At 41.1% G+C, this 23,166-nt stretch overlaps 1 protein-coding gene across 1 annotated transcript in view; it reads left to right on the top strand.

Annotated features, from left to right (window-relative positions):
* Nucleotides 1-23,166, top strand: part of LOC144597735 (ryanodine receptor 3-like) — a 308,708-nt gene that overhangs the window by 57,515 nt on the left and 228,027 nt on the right. Inside the window, exons 20-26 of the mRNA XM_078407262.1 lie at nucleotides 205-446; nucleotides 3,758-3,950; nucleotides 5,480-5,696; nucleotides 7,028-7,132; nucleotides 13,116-13,219; nucleotides 13,316-13,399; nucleotides 22,452-22,611. Of these exons, the coding sequence (XP_078263388.1) occupies nucleotides 205-446; nucleotides 3,758-3,950; nucleotides 5,480-5,696; nucleotides 7,028-7,132; nucleotides 13,116-13,219; nucleotides 13,316-13,399; nucleotides 22,452-22,611 (1,105 nt within the window). The remainder of the gene's footprint in view (nucleotides 1-204; nucleotides 447-3,757; nucleotides 3,951-5,479; nucleotides 5,697-7,027; nucleotides 7,133-13,115; nucleotides 13,220-13,315; nucleotides 13,400-22,451; nucleotides 22,612-23,166) is intronic.

Raw genomic sequence — 23,166 nt, 5'->3', positions numbered from 1 at the left:
TACTTAGTTTAAAGTTGTTCCCATGATAATTCAAAAATAAATGAATATACATGCTGATCTTTTAAAACATGCCTTAACTAAAATTGTGGACAGAAGGTTAGAATTGTAATTTAACTGGACATGTTATATATTAGTTCATAAAATTTCCTGATCTAAATGTAATACTTGATTACCATTTCAAACTGTTCATTCTTTGTTTTGCAGCATCAGGCCCAGCATATTTCTGGGAACTAGTGAAGGGTCAGCACAGTACAAGAAATGGTATTATGAACTGACTGTTGATCAGGTCAATCCCTTTTTGACTGCAAATCCTATTCACTTGCGTGTTGGTTGGGCATCCGCAAAGGGTTACGCTCCCTATCCCGGAGGTGGAGAGGGATGGGGAGGAAATGGTGTGGGTGATGATCTTTATTCGTATGGATTTGATGGACTTCATTTGTGGTCAGGTTAGTAACTGCACAAAAATACCTCAGCTAAATAGTAATTATATTTTTAAGGAATTCCTTTCTATTTTGCATATTGGTAAAACTAATCATTAATTAATAATTTGGGATCAGTACATTATGACTTTTTTTTATAACCATGAATGTCTTGGTATCCATCAAGTCTAAGTTGTGTTTTCTAAGTTCTTTGACTGTAGGAGTACTATGCAATAAAATTAATTGGGCCCTGAATTCCTGCGTCAGAGGAGTGACAAATTTAATTCTGCCTGGGAGAATTAAATCGGGAAACAATATCCTCGAAATTTTGCCACTTTCAGAATTCCGCATGACCTACTGTCGTGGGGAGTTATAATTTTTGATCCTTCGAATGAGCCACATCTAGGTCAGAGCTACAGATGTAAAAGGTCTTTATTCAGCACAAGAAGCAAATGGGCAGAGGAGACATGATGGCAGAATCTCCTGGGAGAATCATTCAGTGGAATATCTTTGAACTTAAAGCACATGAAGGTTTTGCATCCTTTAAACATAAAGATAACGGCAGATGATTAAATTTATTTTCAATAGTTATAATAATGCAATTTACTTTAACATCTTTGTGAGCAGATGAGTGGTTCAGTAACACTCCCCTCCCTCCCACTCCCCCTCCCTCCCCTCACCCTCTCCCCTTCCCCTCCCCCTCTCTCCATCCCCTCAACCTCCCTTATTCTCCCCCCCTCCCTCCTCCCCCCCACTCCCCCTCTTTCTCTCCCCATTCCCAGCCCCCCCACTCCATCCCCCTCAACCCCCCTTATCCTCCCTCCCCCCCCCCCCCCCCCCTCCCTCCCTAGGAGATAGATTTAAACTTTAAAATGTGAATAACTTTAAAAATATAACACCAATTTCAATGAAACTTCGATTATCACCAAAGGGGCGACGGTGAGTAAGGTGGGCCTAAAATTATTGCACTACCGTGTACTGTTTTGGCTGTAGCTCAGGAACAAACAAACAAACAAATGAGAGTTTTAGTATATAGATTTGTATTTGACCATGGCAAACTAGCAGGTCTGAAACTTTGATGTTATCCAATGGATTTTGAAGTAGGCCAATTAACATAGACTGTACATTTTTCTGTGCATTTGGGCAGTGCACATCAGAAAGTGTCATGTTAGTTTCCATCTTTTATCCCTTTATGGTTTCCTGCTATGGGCTGGTAACCTTAATCTGGTGTCCGCTCAGTCATTGCTTTTAATTACATATACAATAGTTCACCTACACACACAGTAAGTGAATGGTAGTGGTGGAAATGGTTGACCTTGTCTGGGGTATCATTTAGTGCACGGGAGTTGCCATCACAAACGAAGCAGCAGCACTCATGGGAAGAATTGCCATGCTATAAATGTTCTTTGGGTGTTTAGTCAGAAGACATCATGCACATTTGTACCTGAGTAGCTATTATGAAGCATTTATTCTGTGATCCCCAAATATGCCTCCAATCTAATATGTAGAAATACATTATAAAGATCAGTATATAGTAAAGCAGTTCTTTTTAAACACATTGTTCCCATATTCAGTTGAGGCAATCCACATGAGTTCTAAAGCTGTTTGGGTTAACTGGGGATAGAGTTGGACTAAGTTTATCAGGGAAATACCTGTTTGTGTTTCTGGTTTGGAGTGCGTTAGCTGTTTCTGGTTGGACAAACTTGGATGTTTTCCCTAGAGTGTTGGAGGCTGAAGATTAACCTGATAGAAATACCTGTATGTAAAATTATGAGAGGCATAGATAGGGTATTTGGTCTATTTTTTCCAGCTGCAAATATCAAATACTAGGGGGCATAGTTTCTCAGTGACAGCAAGAAAGTTTAAAGGAGATTTGCAAGGTCATTTTTTTCAACAGAGTGGTAGGTGCCTGGAATGCGTTGTCTGGGGAAATGGTAGAAGTAGATATGATAGCAGAGCTGAGGAGGCATTTAGACAGGCACATGAACTGGCGGGGAGTACAGGGATATAGACCATGTACAGGCAGATGCCATTAGTTTAGATGGCATCATAGTCGGCGCATAACTGGTGAGTCAAAGGGCTGTTCCTATACTGTACTGTTCATAAGATACATAGATACATAGATACATAGACAATAGGTGCAGGATAGGCTATTCGGCCCTTCGAGCCAGCACAGCTAATCAATGTGATAATGGCTGATCATCCACAATCAGTACCCCGTTCCTGCCTTCTCCCCATACCCCTTGATTCCGCTAGCCCTAAGAGCTCTATCTAACTCTCTTTTGAATGCATCCAGTGAATCGACCTCCACTTCCTTCTGAGGCAGAGAATTCCACAAATTCACAATTCTCTGTGTGAAAAAGTTCCTCATCTCAGTTCTAAATGACCTACCCCTTATTCTTAAACTGTGGCCCCTGGTTCTGGACTCCCCCAACATCGGGAACGTGTTTCCTGCATCTAGCGTGTCCAATCCCTTAATAATTTTATATGTTTCTATAAGATCCCCTCTCATCCTTCTAAATTCCAGTGAATACACGCCCAGTCTCGCCAGCCCGGGAATAAACTTTGTGAACCTACGCTGCACTACCTCAATAGCAAGAATATCCTTCCTCAAATTAGGAGACCAAAACTGCACACAATACTCCAGGTGTGGTCTCACCAGAGCCCTGTGCAACTGTAAAAGGAACTCTTTACTCTTATACTCAATTCCTCGTGTTATGAAAGCCAATATGCCATTAGCTTTCTTCACTGCCTGTTGTACCTGCATGCTTACTTTCAGTGACTGATGTACAAGGACACCCAGGTCTCATTGTACTACCACTTTTCCTAACCTGACACCATTCAGATAATAACCTGCCTTCCGTTCTTGCCACCAAAGTGGATAACCTCACAATTATCCACATCATACTGCATCAGCCATGCATCTGCCCACTCACCCAACCTGTCCAAATCACCCTGCATCCTCATGGCATCCTCTTCACAGTTCACACTGAACCCAGCTTTGTGTCATCTGCAAATTTACTAATGTTACTTATCATAAAATCGTAAGTGATAGTAGAATTAGGCTATTCAATCATGGCTGACTTATCTCTCCTCCTAACCTCATTCTCCTGCCTTCTCCCCATAACATCTGGCACCCGTACTAATCAAGAAACTACTGTTCTATGAACTATAAATATAAATAATAAAAGCCTGCACTTGGTTTTCCGTAATCCGTTGTTTTCAGCTCAATTACCGAGGAAATTACATGTTCATGGTACACAGATGTTTTGATTATTGCATTGATACTCCATTATCAATAGTTTGATAATCACATTGTTTATTTTCTTGCATTGTAGGCCGAGTAGCAAGGGCTGTGTCATCACCTAATCAACATTTCCTGAATGGCGATGATGTAGTTAGTTGTTGCCTGGATTTAGGTATTCCAAGTATTTCCTTCCGCATTAATGGACAGCCAGTACAAGGAATGTTTGAGAGCTTCAATACCGATGGGTTGTTCTTCCCAGTGGTCAGCTTTTCTGCGGGTGCCAAGTAAGTTTATCACGCCATTAGTGCCATGATACTTAATTTTGGTTCTGATATTACCATATTTTAGAATTGGTCACCAGCCAGTCTTTTGAAACTGGGGAATATAAAGTGAATTAGTTCTAAGTAGATTAATTATGCCATAACAGCCCCATCAAATATCGGTTTCAAAGTCCACATTTTCTATAATTTGCAGACCAACTGTCATGTTATAGAATTGGGCCTCGTGCAGAGAATTGGAGCTTGTGCAGCGTAGCTTGATTTTTTCATGTAGCACTATTGCAAGTATATTCAAGAATCATTTATATGCCTAACTTACAAATGTTTCTCTCGGTGTTCCTCAGGGCAGTGTGCATTATCAGTGGCCTCTCTGTTCTGCTGGGATCCAATTGGCTGGGGGGAGGGGGATGTTGGGTCAGGGAGTGGGGTGGTTGGGATGCGGGGTGTGCGGCTTTGGTATGATTGGAAAAACATTCAGGTATAGAGTGTGGTAGAGTTTTAACATTTTTATTGTGTGAGGAGCAGTTGGTATTTTGGTGTGCTGCCTGAGGATGTAGTGGATGCCAATTAAATTATACTTTTTTAAAGGAAGGTAGTATTGAAGTACATAGGTTGGCAAGACACTTTGCAACTGTACAACTCATTGGTGGGACTCGCCCAGCTACAGGAAGATATCATTAAGCTAGAAAGTGGGCAAACACTGGGCTGCATAATTGCACAGCTGGTAGAGGTGCTGCCGCACAGCACCAGAAACCCAGGTCCAATGCTGTCTGCGTGGAGTTTGCACGTTCTCCTTGTGACCGCATGGGCTTTTTCCGGGTGCTCCAGATTCCTCTCACATCCCAAAGATGCGCGGGTTGTAAGATAATTGGCTGCTGTATATTCACCCTAGTGTGCAGAGTGTGGATGAGAAAGTGAGATAACATAGAACTAGTGCGAATGGGTGACTGATGCAAGTGTGGACTTGTCAAAGGACCTGTTTCCATGCTGTACCTTTAAACTGCACAAAAAGATTAATGAGAATGTTATTGGGACTGATGGGCTTGAGTTAAAAGAAGAGACTGGACAGGCTGGGACATTTTACACTGGAGCATAGGAGATTGAAGGATGACCTTCAAGGTAAATAAAATCATGAAGGAGATAAGATGAATGGTCAGAGACCTTTTACAAGGTAGGGAAGTCTAAAACTAGAAGGCAGCAATTCAAGGTAAGAGGAGTAAGATATACAAGGGACCTGAGGGGAAACCTTTTCGAACAGTATTTAGGGAGTATATGGAATGAGTTGCCTGAGGAATCTGCAGAGGTAGGTACAATTAAAATGCTTAACAGACATTGACCCAGATATATGGATAGAAAAGGTTTAGAGGGATATGGGCCAAACACATGGGCAAATGGGATTAGCTCCAATAGCAAGCACACAACACACTCACATTACACTCTACTAACCTGGAAACAGCGGGAGCACAGTGATGCATATAAATTGCATATGACTGGTTAAGTTTGTAATTTAAATCATTTTTTGTTCTTCTTTTAAGAGTACGTTTTTTGATTGGTGGTCCTCATGGAGAATTTAGGTTTTTGCCTCCTCCTGGATATGCACCCTGCTATGAGGCACTACTACCAAAGGAAAAACTGAGATTGGAACCAATCAAAGAGTACAAGCGAGATTATGATGGTGTTCGAGATTTAATAGGGACTCCATGTCATCTTTCCCAAGCCTCCTTCATCCCCAAACCAGTAGATACCAGCCAGGTACTTAAACCTTCTGAAATATATGGTGGTGAATAAATTGTTACAATGTTGTGTATTTTAGCAAATTATACAAATAGTGATTATTTGTGGTAGCTTGTGGTCGTGAGAAAATTCCTTGTTTGGTGTGAATATTCTCCTTTATTCAAGTTATGCAGTTGGATAACTTGACCTAATTTACATTGCGCGTCTAATGAAAGTGCAGAAAGGATACTTTGAGCCACATTCAGGATATCTGATTTATTTAATGGGCACTGACTATATTTAAGTTCATTGTGCTCAATTGTTGAATCTGAAATAGGACAGGACTCAATTATAGAGTACTATGATTAAAGTGATTTACTAAAAGCAATGTGGTTTTGGTGTCAAGCAGTAGTTTATTGATAAGTTTTGATTACTTTGAAGTTACTCTCATGACCATGATTCTTTTTGTTTAGAAATACTAACACTACAGATTCAAAGTGAGATTCTAGTGAAAGTCTTAAAGAAGACAGGCCTGCTGACTTCATCGTTATCTTCTCCAATATACCCCTCCTTAGAAAAAATCCAACTTTGAAACATAAACTGATAAAAATATGACAGTTTTATTTTATTCATATATGGGTTGTGAACTTCAGTGACAATGACAAAATTAACTGTCCAACCTAAGTTACTGATGTACGTCAAACCCACTAAGGATGAGAGATTGCCATCCTTGGTGCACATGCATGAACCTCAGGTTTTTACAACAGTACACTAATTTTATGGTTACTGTTTTTACATTCTCTAAATGTAGGTAAATTTATTCAATTACGTCATTAACTTCCCTGGATGTTGAATTCATGGCTGGAATTTGATGGTGTATCTGTCTAGAAACCACTGCACAACTAACCACTGTATTGTCATTCAACCAAAAACAATACGAACAGGATAGAACTATGTTAAACTTTTCCATCTTTTGAATTGGCTTGTAAGGTACTCAGCAAATACAAATAATGTTGAACTATCTATTATAGTTTTTAACTAAGTGGATAATTTCTGGTAGTGTAGTTTCAATTATAACTTCTGTATTTTCTATCACATTTAAATCTCTAATTCCATGATCTTAAGATATTATTTGAAAGTAATGAGAATTTAAGTTGAGAAGATATTTTTGAAGCACGGGTCTTTAATCGTTTCCAATAACCTTTTTTTGCACTGATGTTTTCTGAACTTTTTAATCTCTTTTGGATACATATACCCCAAATCTTGACTGATTCTGAATTAAAATAAAAATTCTACAAGTGAAAATTGTTGCGATGGTTCATGCTTAGTATTTTATAGTAACACCGCAGGCAATTGTTTCTTTTATTCAGATTGTTTTACCTTCACACCTTGAGAAAGTCCAGAGCAAATTGGCCGAAAACATTCATGAACTTTGGGCAACAAACAAAATCGAGCTTGGCTGGACATATGGGAAGGTAATAAAATGACCTAACTGGGATAACTTGATACATGAATTCTCCTGAAAGAGAATTCTGTCCATTAGATATTACATTAGAGGCCAGAGTGCTGGAATCTAACGAAAAATAAAATGCAGAGCTGAAAAGTGTGATGGCAAATTATAAAATGATGCAATGTGGAAAGTTACCAACAAAATGATATCAACATATATGATGTATAAGAAAATAACTGCAGATGCTGGTACAAATCGAAGGTATTTATTCACAAAATGCTGGAGTAACTCAGCAGGTCAGGCAGCATCTCAAGAGAGAAGGAATGGGTGACGTTTCTGGTCGAGACCCTTCTTCAGACTGATGTCAGGGGGGCGGGACAAAGGAAGGATATAGGTGGAGACAGGAAGGTAGAGGGAGATCTGGGAAGGGGGAGGGGAAGAGAGGGACGGGGGAACTATCTAAAGTTGGAGAAGTCGATGTTCATACCACTGGGCTGCAAGCTACCCAGGCGAAATATGAGGTGTTGTTCCTCCAATTTCCGGTGGGCCTCACACTGGCACTGGAGGAGGCCCATGACAGAAAGGTCAGACTGGGAATGGGAGGGGGAGTTGAAGTGCTCGGCCACCAGGAGATCAGTTTGGCCAACGCGGACCGAGCGCAGGTGTTGAGCGAAGCGATCGCCGAGAATCGCCGATATGATAGATAGTCGCTGGTTATTTTAATCACAATTGGATATTGTGGGATGATTATTATGAAATTTATAAGGGACTGCTTTTGAAGCTTTGTTATCTAACTGCAGGTGACAAAGAGGGCAAAGACTTATAGTTGTGTTTTTTGCTCTCAAAGATCACCTGCAACTTTGGGATCGCAAGATTCAAGTCCAGCAAAGAAGCCCTACTACTTTTACCCTACAGTGAAACATAGTCACAATACAATTTTATTTCTAAAGGTGCAGATTGCAATACATCAAGATATCTATAATGGCTTACATGGAATCCATAAAAATAATTGTGCAAATAAATAACCAAATGTATTTCAGATTTATACTGTTTAGCGATATTTTAAAATCTAGTATTGTCAGAAATGTTTTTTTTAATTATGCCTTTATAAAGCAGTATGAAATATTTTATAACTAGAAGGTATATTTTGTTCTTCAAAACATATGATTATCTAAATTTAATATTGCATGAGGTCTAGGTGATCTCAAATGAAAAGATAATTTTCATGATACGCTTTCTGGAATGCCATATTTATCTTGTTAGTTAAATGCTCAAAAGACATTACTATCTTTTCGATAATCGATAATCGATTAAATAACGTCATTTTGTTTAAAAGATAGGCATTCTCACCTCTAAAAGTGAAAATTGAAAATTTAATACATACAGTGATATATTGCATGAGGTGCCTTTCTTCAGATGATTGGCTGAAACAAATCTTGGTGTGCTTTTCAGCTGAATGTTACAGAAAGCATAAACTTAAATTCAAGCCCACAAAATTCTCTGATGCTCTGATCAGCCTTGCTTTCTCAACTAACAAAGGATTTACTTATCATTCACTTCATTGCTTTTTGCCTTTAGTATGACTGTAAATTGCTGAGGACATACGTGGAGTATTATATCTAGTTTTGATCTCCTTATGAAGAAATTATGTACTTATCATGGACGGAATGCAGCAGAGATTCAACAGAGTGGTTTCAAAGAAGCCAGGTTTCTCAAATGAGGGATTTAGTTTAGTTTAGAAATAGCATGGAAGCAGTCCCTTCAGCCCACCAATCCCATGCCAGCCATCGATCTTCACATACTAGTTCTACACTATTCCAATTTCTTATCGACTCGCCCCATATTAAGGGCAGTTAACAGAGACCTGTTATCTTACAAACCCACATGTCTTTTTGCACGGTCACAGGGGGAACGTGCAAATTCCACATGATTAGTTAGACTGGGACTGTATTCTGTAGAGGTTGGAGAAGAGTGGAATCTTACCAAAACAAAATGAATTTTTCAGTTCAGTTTATTTTATTGTCATGTGGTACAGTGAAAAGCTTCTTGTTGCGTGCTGTCCAGTCAGCAGAAAGACAATACATGATTACAATTGAGCCATTTTCAGGGTATAGATACATGATACAGGGCTACAGGGCATAGTTTTAGAAAAAGGGCAAGGCTGTTTAGAACTGAAATGAGAAATTTCTAAATATTTTAATTCGGAGAGAGGTGCATTTTGCAATTCTGTACTTCAGAGGACAATGGAGGACAATTTCCCTCCTGGGATAAGTTCTAGGGAGGTTGACACAAAATGCTGGAGTAGCGGGACAGGCAGCATATCTGGAGAGAAGGAATGGGTGGCGTTTTGGGTCGAGACCTTTCTGCAGACCCTTCTCTCTCCGACGAGAGTTCAGTCTACTTTGATAAAGTTCTAGGGAGACTAGGTTATTGCATTTATTCAAAAACTGGTTGAAAGAAGGTTCCCTTCTGGACATGAATGAAATCAAGGGATAAGGGGAAAGTGCTGGAATATGCCACTGATGTAGAACAGATATAATTTCAACTAGACCAAATGGACCCATTGGGCCCAAACCTCTCCTGTATCGGTGCAGCACCCTCTCCTCCCCCCTCCCCACTTCCCTCCCCCCTCCCTCCCTAGGAGATAGATTTAAACTTTAAAATGTGAATAACTTTAAAAATATAACACCGATTTCAATGAAACTTCTTCCATTAACACCAAAGAGATGACGGTGAGTAAGGTGGGCCTAAAATTGTTGCAGTATCGTGTACCATTTTGGCTGAAGTTCAGGAACAAACAAACAGACAAGAGTTTTAGTATATAGATGAATGGCAGAGCAAATTCAAAAGGCTTGTACTCCTACTTTGATTTATTATGTTGTTATGATCTTAAATAGCCTTTACCGTCCCCATAATATCAGTATTTATGGTTACTTTTGTTTTAGATCTATTATCATTTGTTGGGGAAATGCAATATCCAAAAATGTACTTCTGGCCAGCACTAGAAACGGAGAAGTTTACTAGTACAATATGATATAGTTGAGCAAAACGCAAAGTGCTAGAGAAGTTCAGCGGATCAGGCAGCATCTTTGGGGGTAATGGACAGGCGACGTCTCAGGTTGAAAATTAGATTGGTGCATTACGCAGTTAAACGGGCTTCACACGATTGGTCAATGCAATGAGTTTTCTGCATATAAGTCCAAGTCCAAGTCACTGTCAGTGGAGTATATAATGAACAAATATAGAGAAATGGGCTTTTGAGCAGACGAGCTTTGTTTTATTTTTGACAATATTCTCAGAGAAAGGAGTTGGGAAAAGTTTCTTACATTGTCAATTGAAATGAATATACTGGAAATCCTCAGCAGCTGGTAGAGCTGATGGAGAATTCAACTGTTCGTAAACTCTGGCATAGTTTAGTTTATTGTCACGTGTACCGAGGTACAGTGAAAAGCTTTTTTGTTGCATGCTAGCCAGTCAGCAGAAAGACAATACATGATTACAATCGATCCATTTACAGTCTATGGATACATGATAAGGGATACATGATAAAGCTTAGTGTACAACCAGCAGAGCTGCTCCCTCTCACCTCCAATTAACTAAATTCAATTCTAATCGCCGGTGCTGTTTGTTGGATTTTGCACATTCTCCCAGTGACTACAGAGGTTCCCCCTAAGTGTTCCAGATTCCTCCCACATCCAACAGACATAATGGTTTGTGGATTAATTACCACTGTAAATTGCACATGGTTTTGTGAACAACAGAATCTGGAGAGTTGATGGGAATATGGGGTGCAGAAAAGGAGATTTGTATCAATGGATGCTTGATGTTCTGCGTTGACTCAGTTGGCTGAAGGATTTGTTTCTGTGTTGCACAATTCCATAATATATGGGTTGGTGCATTATGTCCCAAAGTTTGTTGCTGGTCTAACTTCTAACTGGTAAAAGTCCAAACAAAGCTAATTTCTTCTCTTCAGCTTAAAAATACAACTTTAAAAATGAATTCAATTTGTCAGGACCAATCCACGGAGCAAACTTTTAGTTGCACTAGAGGGACAAATCTATTAAAGCAACACAATCTACCTCCTATCATGTTGCATTAAATTGCATTGAATTGCTTATCAGTCCTTAAGTGATATTAAAAATAACCAGATATTAAATATCATTGGCATATTATTACCCATGCTCAAGGTAACAGACCAGCTGCACCACAGTGATTTTATTTTAATCAAGTGTTACTGTGCAATAGTAATTCTGTCTGCAGCTTCTGCTATTCAAACTTGGCCATAATGATTTTAAATATAAAATAAGATTCAATTGGTAAAATGGGATAGAGGTTTGCTTATCATGTCGTTTATAATGAATCAGACGCATTAAAAAGACGTTGTGAATATTGTTTATAATTGACATGGAAAGTAATTTGGTGACTCTTAATAACAAAGTTTATAATTTATAGATGACACAATGCCTTTTAAATAGGAACTGACGTGACGTAAGAATTGCAGCCTGATTCTAGTTGCATCACGCTGAACCATTTTTATAATGTCGTCTATTTTGCAATAAAACAACATCTTTTATTTATTTTATGTGTCACAGTGGCACTGCAATGTAATACTCTTATTGTAACAGTAGCAAGTATATGCAATTAGAAAAAAAGATCACTGGCAGAGGGATATTTAATTTCGAAACAGCAAATGAAAATACTATAAACACTTTCCTGATCCAACCCAATTTATGAGGAGAATGGACCAGCTGAAATGTGTTAAAAAAATATAATATAGAAATGTGCAGCTTTTGAATAGAGAAGTAGATTTTAAATAGAACTGAAGATAATCAAGTTCTGAGATGAGAGATTGGAAAGTAGGGTTTACATCAAAATTCTTCACATCAATAGTGTGAGTCTGTGAAGATTCCTGTTTATTTTGTAATAAAACTCTTTATTTCAGTGGTACATCACTAAATTTATTGAAGGTCACAAAACACCCATCAGACAAAGATCATAATCATACTTTATTAGCCAAGTATGTTTTGCAACATACGAGGAATTTGATTTGCCAATAAAAAGCAACAAGACACACAAAATACATTTTAACATAAACATCCACCACAGTGACTCCTCCACATTCCTCACTGTGATGGAAGGCAAAAAAAAGTTCAATCTCTTCCCTGACTCCTGTAGCCGACGGTCGGGCCCTCTGCGTCGGGGCGATCAAGCTCCTGCATCGGGGGGGATCTCAGCTCCCTTGCGGTTCCAATGGTAAGCCCACGGCCCTGCGGTGGGGCTCAAAGTTAATTTCAAGCAAGGCAGCCAGCTCCATGATGTTAGGCCGCAGAGCGACCGGAGATACGATCCGGAAAAAATTTTTGCATCTTCGGCAAGGTAATAGAAAAAAGGTTTCACCTGGCCCCCTCCTCCACCCCCCACATAAAACAAACCAGAGAACATTAACACAAACTTTTTAAAACACACTAAAAATAACATAAAAGACAAAAAGACAGTTGATGATAAACAGCTTTTTGAAAGCTCTATTTTACTTGCAAACATCTCTCAAAGATAAGGAATTATTTTCTTCAGTTTAACGGGATTTTTAAAAAAGAATTTGCCTTTCCAGGAAAACAAATTAATAATTGGCCTTCATGGCTTGTATGTTACACGGTATAAAATAGCACATTCTGTAATCACTCTTGAGCAGTGTTACAGATGAGCTCCCACCTATTCATTCTTTTCCTTATGTAATTCCTCATGCTGTATCTGACTCGACATTGTTTTCTTAGTAGTTGGACTATATTATCAGAATCTGATTGCTTAATGAAGTACTCTTTAACCATTACTTTACCCATTACCCGTTGTCCCAGATCCTTTAATTCCTTTGCTGCAAGTTTCTCAGCTCATACTTCCAGAAATCTTGCATACAAAAATAACAACCTCTATCAGATGCCAATGGGTTCACTCTTTGAGCAATTAATGTTCTGTTGCTTTTTTAACTACTGATTGCCTTGTTTTCTATTCAGGTACGAGATGACAACAAGAGACAGCACCCTTGTTTGGTTAATTTTGATAAGCTACCAGAACAAGAGAGAAACTATAATTTACAAATGTCCCTTGAAACTTTAAAGTAGGTATTAAATAATATTTAATATGAAAAAACATTATTTATATCATCTTGCGATGAGTTGATGAATTTATGGTGTTTATTATAATGTCTTTACAGGACCCTCCTGGCTTTTGGTTGTCATGTTGTTCTCATTAAACCAAAAGCTGAGGAAGATTTACAAAGAATGAAACTTCCCAAAAAGTAAGTTTTTGTAGGGAGAAAATTGTTGAAGGTTTCATAACTTTAGAGCTTCTGCTTTCAATTTTACAAAATACTCTGGTTATTTACCATTTTTGGAACAACGAGGCGCATTTGAATTCCACTAGCTTTCCACATCACAGAAATCTTGTTAAAGGTTCACAAATACTGAATTTATCTGAATGAATGAACTTACAAAATATAATTGTATAAAGATGCACAACACTGCAAGACAGATTGCAGAATCAAAATACTATTTTAGAGACACAGGTGATAATAATTAAGGCCTTCTGTTGACTTTAAAGTGTTGGCTGAGGAGAAAATTGATTCGAATGTACAATTATAATGTTCTATGGTGAGTTTTTATGGATTATACATGTACTATTTTATCTCCTGCTCTAATACTATAGAGTTTGCCTTAAATTTCCTAAGTTCCAGTTGAGAAGGGTAAAAAGACCTCTAATTCAACTCTGAAAATATTCGATAGAGTCTAAATTCACAACTCTTTAATTTCTGGTAGTCGGGCTGTGCAGCCCAGCGGAATGGGGCAATCAAAGTTGACAACTCCCTCGTTGTCTTAGACCTCTTTGTAGCTGTTTGCCCTGTTCTGTGTGGCCTCTGCTCATTATCCCAGTTAAATTTTATTCTTGGGAATAGCCTGTAATGCACCCATATCTGTCAGAACTGATTTATGCAGAAATATTGCCTGAAGAAAGCATATGATCCATCAGCTCTTGCCATACTTCCTAGTGTCAGCTTTTGCAAGTTAAAATAACAATAGAAACCAAACAACAGATTTGTGCCAATCACCAGAAAAATAGACAATAGACAATAGGTGCAGGAGTAGGCCATTCGGCCCTTCGAGCCAGCATTCAATGTGATCATGGCTGATCATTCTCAATCAGTACCCCGTTCCTGCCTTCTCCCCATACCCCCTGACTCCGCTATCTTTAAGAGCACTATCTAGATCTGGGTGTCCTAGTGCATCAGTCAATGAAAGGAAGCATGCAGGTACAGCAGGCAGTGAAGAAAGCCAATGGAATGTTGGCCTTCGTAACAAGAGGAGTTGAGTATAGGAGCAAAGAGGTCCTTCTACAGTTGTACCGGGCCCTGGTGAGACCGCACCTGGAGTACTGTGTGCAGTTTTGGTCTCCAAATTTGAGGAAGGATATTCTTGCTATGGAGGGCGTGCAGCGTAGGTTCACTAGGTTAATTCCCGGAATGGCGGGACTGTCGTATGTTGAAAGGCTGGAGCGATTGGGCTTGTATACACTGGAATTTAGAAGGATGAGGGGGGATCTTATTGAAACATATAAGATAATTAGGGGATTGGACACATTAGAGGCAGGAAACATGTTCCCAATGTTGGGGGAGTCCAGAACAAGGGGCCACAGTTTAAGAATAAGGGGTAGGCCATTTAGAACGGAGATGAGGAAGAACTTTTTCAGTCAGAGAGTGGTGAAGGTGTGGAATTCTCTGCCTCAGAAGGCAGTGGAGGCCAGTTCGTTGGATGCTTTCAAGAGAGAGCTGGATAGAGCTCTTAAGGATAGCGGAGTGAGGAGGTATGGGGAGAAGGCAGGAACGGGGTACTGATTGAGAGTGATCAGCCATGATCGCATTGAATGGCGGTGCTGGCTCGAAGGGCTGAATGGCCTACTCCTGCACCTATTGTCTATTGCCTATTGTCTATTGTCTATAGCTCTCTCTTGAATGCATTCAGAGAATTGGCCTCCACTGCCTTCTGAGGCAGAGAATTCCACAGATTCACAACTCTCTGACTGAAAAAGTTTTTCCTCATCTCAGTTCTAAATGGCCTACCCCTTATTCTTAAACTGTGGCCCCTTGTTCTGGACTCCCCCAACATTGGGAACATGTTTCCTGCCTCTAACGTGTCCAACCCCTTTAATAATCTTATACGTTTCGATAAGATCTCCTCTCATCCTTCTAAATTCCAGTGTATACAAGGCTAGTCGCTCCAGTCTTTCAACATATGACAGTCCTGCCATTCCGGGAATTAACCTAGTAAACCTACGCTGCACGCCCTCAATATCAAGAATATCCTTCCTCAAATTTGGAGACCAAAACTGCACACAGTACTCCAGGTGCGGTCTCACTAGGGCCCTGTACAACTGCAGAAGGACCTCTTTGCTCCTATACTCAACTCCTTTTGTTATGAAGGCCAACATTCCATTGGCTTTCTTCACTGCCTGCTGTACCTGCATGCTTACTTACAGTGACTAATCATATACCAACTTCAATAGACATTGATTTTATTGGTGTTTTAATGTGTGTTAAGTCATGCTAGGTTATATAAGCCAGAGTATTGGGCTCAAAGAATCAGCGCCAGGGTTAGATTAGTGTTGTCGGCTAAATGATGCCTTGATCTGCCTGCTCTGCATTGAGCCAGGCAACAACACCGATTATGTGTGCACAGATATTAAGCTTCACGTACTAGTTTTACTTACACTGATATTAGACTTTACTAAGATAGGCTCCAATGGAATTTGGTATAGGTGTGTGTGTATACACACCTCGCTGTAGATGGTACTTTAATTCCTTTACATTATCTGGAGTACATGAACAAGGGTAAATACCAAGCACAATTTCAGACACAAGTTTTACAGGGAATATTCTTCCAGTTATTTTTGTTTCTCCTTAGACCCAGTAGGGTCTAGTGAGCGATACCTTAGGTAAGTGCTTCCGTGGCTTCTTCAGCGTTTCAGAATCAGGACCATTGAATTGCCTCTGGTAAAAGGACACTCACACCAAGTGACCTGATCTATATAATCTGGAAAAGGATCAATGACACTGTAAAAAAAATGTGAATGTGAGTTTGGTTTTGTGCACTTGTCTCCTAGAATAACCCGTTGGAATTACAGAGCTGTTGTCTCCTTTGAATGATACATTTGGTAAAGCTTGTTCTGAAATGTTAATAAAATACATGTAGGAAGGAACTTCAGATGCTAGTTTACACCGTAGATCGACACAAAATGCTGGAGTAACTCAGCGGGACAGGCAGCATCTCTGGAGAGAAGGAATGGGTGACGTTTCAGGGTGAGACCCTTCTTCAGACTGAAAGTCATGGGAAAGGGAAACGAGAGATATAGATGATGATGTAGAGAGATAAAGAACAATGAATATGCAAAAAAGTAACGATGATAAAGGAAACAGGCCCATGTTAGCTGTTTGGGTGAAAACGAGAAGCTGGTGCGACTTGGGTGGGGGAGGGGTAGCGAGAGAGGGAATGCCGGGGCTACCTGAAGTGAGAGAAATCAATATTCATAACACTGAGCTGTTAGCTGCACAAGTGAAATATGAGATGCTGTTCCTCCAATTTGCATTTAGCTTCACTCTGACAATGGAGGAGACCTCGGGCAGAAAGGTCAGTGTGGGAATGGGAAGGAGAATTAACGTGTTTAGCAACCGGGAGATCAGGTAGGTTCAGGCGGAAGTGAGCGAAGGTGTTCAACGAAACGATCGCCCAATCTACGTTTGGTTTCGCCGATGTACATGAGTCCACATCTTGAACAATGGATACAGTAGATCAGGTTGAGGAAGGTGCAAGTGAACCTCTGCCTCACTAGAAAGGACCGTCGGGGTCGCTGGTCGAGGGAGGAGATATAGGGACACGTGTTGCACCTCCTGCGGTTGCAGGGGAAGGTACCTGGGGAGGGGGGTGGTTTGGGTGGGAAGGGATGAGTTAACCAGGGAGTTGCGGAGGGAACAATCTCTTTGGATGGCAGAAAGGGGTAACTTACTGTAAGGGGTTTCTGCGCCGAGCTTTCGCCCGACCTAAGGTCCCCGTGCCTTGCTCTGATCCCTTGACCAGGCCGTGCACACTGGTTCCCCGTGAGTGGTTCGACCCACTCACCCCTTACGGTTCTAGACACTGGGCTTAGATGCAGGAGCTCTTATAGTGCAGAAAAAATTCAACCAGACCAGATTTTAAAACCAGGGTTTAAATGAAAAAGGCTTTTATTCAGCACTTGGGACTATTGTCCATGAATACTTATTATACAGTTCGATAAGACATATCTATAATACACATACCGAATACATGAATATCTTTTATTTATTAATCACAAAACGCACAGTTCACAAGACATATACCCGAATACCCTTTTCGCTGAAAACTTAAAAGCACACAGTTCCACGAGACATATATCCGAATACCTTCTTCGCTGAATCCTTGAAACACACAGTTACACAAAACGTATACACGAATACCCTTTTACTTATGAATTCTTAAACACAGTTCTGCAAGACACATACACGACTGTCAGATGGGGAACGCACGACGCATCGCAACCTTGACCAAACCCTATTTTTAATACACACCCAACGTTTATTCACAACCACCCTCCTCTCTACACTAAATTATGTCCAGGATATGTAGGATTTGAAGTGCATGCTCACCATGGGGTTATTACTGGGGTTACTGGCTGTTCGGTTTTTGCAGTATTTCTTTTCGAGTTGCGTGCCTGTTCCTCTCTCTTGCATCCGTTCTTCTTTCCGACTTTCTTCTTGACTTCAGACTTCGAACCCGGTTTTCTCTGCGCTTCTTGCCTCCTGTCCGTCTTAACTTTTTCACCCAAAGTAGTGGGCAGTTATACTGTTCCTGACCCGTCCTATCTCCCGCCAGATCTTGGAATCCTTTTGTTCAAAAGATATGTATGAGGTTTTATCTTCTGATCTGCCTTATGTTCCGGGATACCGGGGATGGCCAGACGGTGTAAATTGGGATTTCATTGTGAGGTGATGGGTGTTAACTGGTTTCCCATCACCTACCAGGTAGTTTTCTATGGGCTATGTGCCCTCTCACTGAGATGAACTATTTAGGTCGGCTTGGGGCATTGTGAGTATGCTGATGTCAGCGCCCCAGTGTCTGGACTCTGACCTGGTTTCGTAGGTTTCTGCATGGCCAATACCCATCCTTTGTTCTGGCCATGGCTTTGCAGAAAACCTAGAGACTGGGATGTAAGGTTTTTACCTTTTGTGGCTGGTCACGAGGTCCTGCGGCCATTTTAGGACCCACAGATTGTGACATCCTTTGTTAATCTGACCGCAGCCTTTCTCCGCTATCAGCCCCAGTCTCCCGTTTAAAATGTCCAAACTGCAGCTCTTTGGTTTGCGTTGCTTTTCAAATGAGGGAAAACTTCTCAAATCTTACACTTACCAACTACAGATGTTAAGCTCACCGGCCTATAGTTCCCAGCATTTTCCCTGCAGCCCTTCTTGAAAAGAGGTACAACATTTGCCACCCATTTGCCACCCTCCAATCTTCCGGCACCTATCCTGTATTTAAGGACGACTCGTAAATTTCAACCAGGGCTCCCACAATTTCCTCTCGAGTTTCCCACAATGTCCTCGATATATCAGATCAGGCTCTGAAGATTTGTCTACCTTCAAACTTGACAGTACCTTCAGTACTTCTTTGACAGTTACCCTGACTGTTCTCAAGACACTTCCAGTGACTGCTCCAATTTCCTCCGTCCTACTGTCTTTCTCCTCGGTAAATACAGAGGAGGAATACTTATTTAGGACCTTACCCATCTCTTGTGGCTCCACACAGAGGTGACTGCTTTGATTCCTGAGAGGTCCCACTCACTCTCTAGTTACCCTTTTCCCCCTTACGTATTTATGAAATCTTTTGGGATTGTCCTTCATGCTACCCGCCAGAGCTATCTCCTGGCCCCTTTTTGCCCTTCTGATTTCCTTTTTTAGTTTACTCCTTAGTTCCCGAAATTCCTCCAAGGATGCACTTGATCCTAGCTGCCTATACCTGTCCCATGCATCGTTCTTGTTTTTAACTAACGTCTCAATTTCCCTCGACAGCCAAGCTTCCTTATGTTTGCCTGCTTTGCCCTTCACTCTAACAGGGATGTACACATCCTGAGCTTTCTTCAGTACACTTTTAAAAACATCGCACTTGGCTGATGTTCCTTTCCCCTCTAATAACCTGCTCCAGTCAACTTGAGCGAGACCTTCTCTCATACCCTCAAGGTTGGCCTTACACCAGTTGAGCATTTTGACACATGGACCCTCTCCATCCATATCCTAATTGAACTGTGGTCACTGCTCCCTAAAGGCTCCTCCACACACAGTTCATTAACTTGCCTTTTCCAATTTCCCAATACTAGTTCCAGTGTTGCCCTGTGTAGGGGCCTCCACATACTGCTTAAGAAAACTCTCCTGAACACTTTTGAGGAATTGCACCCCATCTGAACCCTTCACGCTATGATTTTCCCAGTCTATATTGGGAAAGTTAAAATCCCTTATTACAACAACCTTATTTAACCTGCAGCTGTCTGCAATCACTTGGCACATTTGTTCTTCTAATTCCCGTTGACTATTTGGGGGTCTGTAGTACACCCCCAACAAGGTGATCATCCCTTTTTTGTTCCTCAGCTCCACCGATATAGTCTCACTAGATGAACCGTCCATAATGTAGCCTCTGAACACAACCATGGCATCCTCCTTAACCAACAATGCAACCCCCCCCCCCCCCGCCTCCTCTTTTTCCCTCATCCCTGTCTTTCCTGAAGCTCCTCTACCCGGAACATTGAGCTGCCAATCCTGCCCCTCCCTTAACCAGGTTTCAGTCATGGCTACAGTGTCCCAGTCACTCGTACCTATCCATGCCCGAAGGTTATCTGCCTTACCCATCGGACCCCTTGCATTAAACTACCTGCAGTTTAAACCTTTCTCGTTCTCCTCCTTTCACCTGCCTATTCCGTCCACTAACCTTTCCCACACCACCCTCCATACCAACTTCTAGCCTCTCACGTGTCTCTGTCCTGCACGAGATCCCACCCCCCCCCCCCCCCCCCCCGCCAATCTAATTTAAACCGTCCCGTGTAGCATTAGCAAACCTGTCCACTAGGAAGTTTGGTCCCCCTCCAGTTTAGATGCAACCTGTCCCTTTTATACAGGTCACCCCTGCCCTAGAAAAGATCCCAATTATCCAGAAATCTGAATCCCTGCACCAACTCCTCAGCCACACATTCATTTCCCCTATTTTCCTATTCTTACCTTCACTAGCGCGAGTTACTGGAAGCAATCCTGAGATCACTACGCTGCAGGTCCTGCTTTTCAGTCTTCTACCCAATTCCTTGAATTCTTGTTGCAGAACCTCCTTCCTCTTCCGACCTATATCATTTGTGCCAACATGCACAACGACCTCCAGCTGCTCCAAGATGTCCTGGATCCTGGCACCAGGGAGGCAACACACCATCCTGGAGTCTGGCCTGCTGCCGCAGAATCTCCCATCCGCACCTCTGACGATGGAGTCTCCCACCACTATGGCTCTGCCCGACGTCACTCTTCCCTGTTGAGCCTCGTCACCATGGTTGGAATCACAACCCTGGCTACCACTCAATTTTGTCATGTCATGAGAGTGTACCTGTTTTCAGTAGTTACAGCCACTGGGGTCTCCTGCACTCCATGTTTACTCTTTCTCACAGTCATCCACCTCCACTCTTCCTTTATCCTTGGTGCAACAACCTCATTGTAGGTCTTGTCCAGGAAACTTTTTCCCGGATGGCCCCGAGGTCATCCAACTGCTGCTCCAGTTCCCCAACACGTTTATTCAGGAGCTGCATCTGGACACAATTTCTGCAGGTGTAGTTTCCAGAAGCACCAACAGTGTCCTTGACTTCTCACATCCTGCAGGAAACACACTGTACCAACTTGCCTGCCATTTCTTCAGTGGACAAAATAATCACAAATTTCCAATCAAGTGTAGCCTCATTTCCTCAGCCTCCTCACCGAAGACTCTCAAGCCAAAAACTTACACTTTACTCACCAAGGCACTTCACCTCACCAAGGCTGCTCTGCCACAGCTGCACTTCTTTATCTGCTACCTAATCAACTACTTTAGGGCTAATTTGTAAATTACTCAAACCTGGGCCTTTGGCGCTCTTTTTAAAGCTTCTTTCCCTCTGACTCACCTACTTCCAACCAATACTAACTCTTGCTGCTTCTGGCTGCTGCGACCTTCACGGTAGACTAAGGGAACTCTGTCTCTGTTGCGACTAGGGGGAGAGGGATCAAGGGCGGAGCTGTGGAGTACCGAGGTGACAGGAGTGAGGGCCTCACCTGTGATGGGAGAGGGGAACCCCTGTTCCCTAAAGAATGAGAACATTTTGGATTTCCTGGTATGGAACACCTCATCTTCAGCACAAATGTGATGTCAACAGAGGAATTGGGAGTAGGGGGATAGAGTCTTTGCAGGAAGCAGGGTGGGAAGAAATGTAGTCGAAATTGTTGTGGGAATCAGTGGGTTTGTAATAGACATCAGTCGATAGTCTATTTCCTGTGATGGAGACTGAGATCAAGAAAGGGGAGGGAGATGTCAGAGATGGTCCAAGTAAATTTGAGTGCACGATGGAAATTGGTCAAGTTGATGAAGTCCATGAGTTCTGCATGGGTGCAGGAGGTAGCACCAATGCAGTTGTCGGTCCGATTTAGAGTTCGGGGATAGGACCAGTGTACGCCTGGAACACGGATTGTTCAACATACCCTACAAAGAGGCAGGCATAGCTGGGGTCCATGCGGGTGCCCATTAATACAATATTGTTCTTTGAAAGAAGCTTGTGACTTAACACCTTCTTAACTGGGTCTGCCTGACCCCAAAGGAATCATTATTCAGCTCCAGGTATTTCTCAACCAGTTTGAACTAGTGTAAGGGCACAATTGACTGACTGAAATCAGTTCGATAGCTGCTGCTTGCTCCTGACATTGTTCATGATAAGTATTCCTTGATGTCTAAAAATTGAGGAATCAGCAAACGATATATCTTTGTTTCTTTTTGAAAAATGAAGCAGTAGAAAAATAATTTTAACATTAAATACCTCCCATAGGATTTAAGTTAAAACAAGATTTTCTACTTTCAATCTTTCTTTTGAACTTGAGTATGTTTGCATTTATTGAAAATTTTACTTTTCAACTGCTATACTTTTCTTTAAAAGACCAATTGATTAAATACTGCTTATTTTTAAATATTTTTAATTTTAACCTGTGATTTTACTTCTGCTATGTTTTTGTTGGATTATAGTTACATGATGTCAAACGGCTATAAGCCTGCCCCGCTGGACCTTTCAGATGTCAAGTTACATACAGCCCAGGAAGTATTGGTTGACAAGCTAGCAGAAAATGCACATAATGTCTGGGCTAAAGACAGAATTAGACAAGGGTGGACCTATGGAATCCAACAGGTAACTGAGATTCATAATAAGTAAAGTTAAATATGTTCTGTGGCCACATAATATTAGATCTTGCTGTAAAAACAATTTGAAAAGCAGGCAACATTATTTCACAGCAATTAGGTGTCCACTACTTGGGATTAGAACCATGGTGGCATATGTAGGGCACAAAATTTAAATGAGCCCAAATAGAAGGGAGATTGGTTTGCAGCTAATATTCATTTTATGCTTTTACTTTAAATTCGGAACAATATTTTAACTTTCCTTGCTTTTATTTTCTTGTAGGTATTTTACATTGTATAAATTGTTTACATTGCTTTTCTTACATTCCTTGCACGATACAGAAGGTGCTCTTTATTGCAAGCATGTATGGCACAAAAATGTTTTGAATGGCTTTCTCGACATTAAGCTATTTGATTGGTCCTTTTAAAGCTCAGCTAACTTTATATTTAGTTACAATGGACAGTCGTGTTTCAGGTTGAGACCCTTCCTCAATCTATTTCCCTCAATACACATTTCCCTTGTGTATGATTTGATTGTACTCATGTATAGTATGATTTGACTGGA

The sequence above is a fragment of the Rhinoraja longicauda genome, chromosome 10 (genome assembly GCF_053455715.1).
Source record: "Rhinoraja longicauda isolate Sanriku21f chromosome 10, sRhiLon1.1, whole genome shotgun sequence".
Classification (NCBI taxonomy): Eukaryota; Metazoa; Chordata; class Chondrichthyes; order Rajiformes; family Arhynchobatidae; genus Rhinoraja; species Rhinoraja longicauda.
The sequence above is the reverse complement of the archived record's forward strand: the minus strand, read 5'-3'. Positions and strand labels throughout refer to the sequence as shown.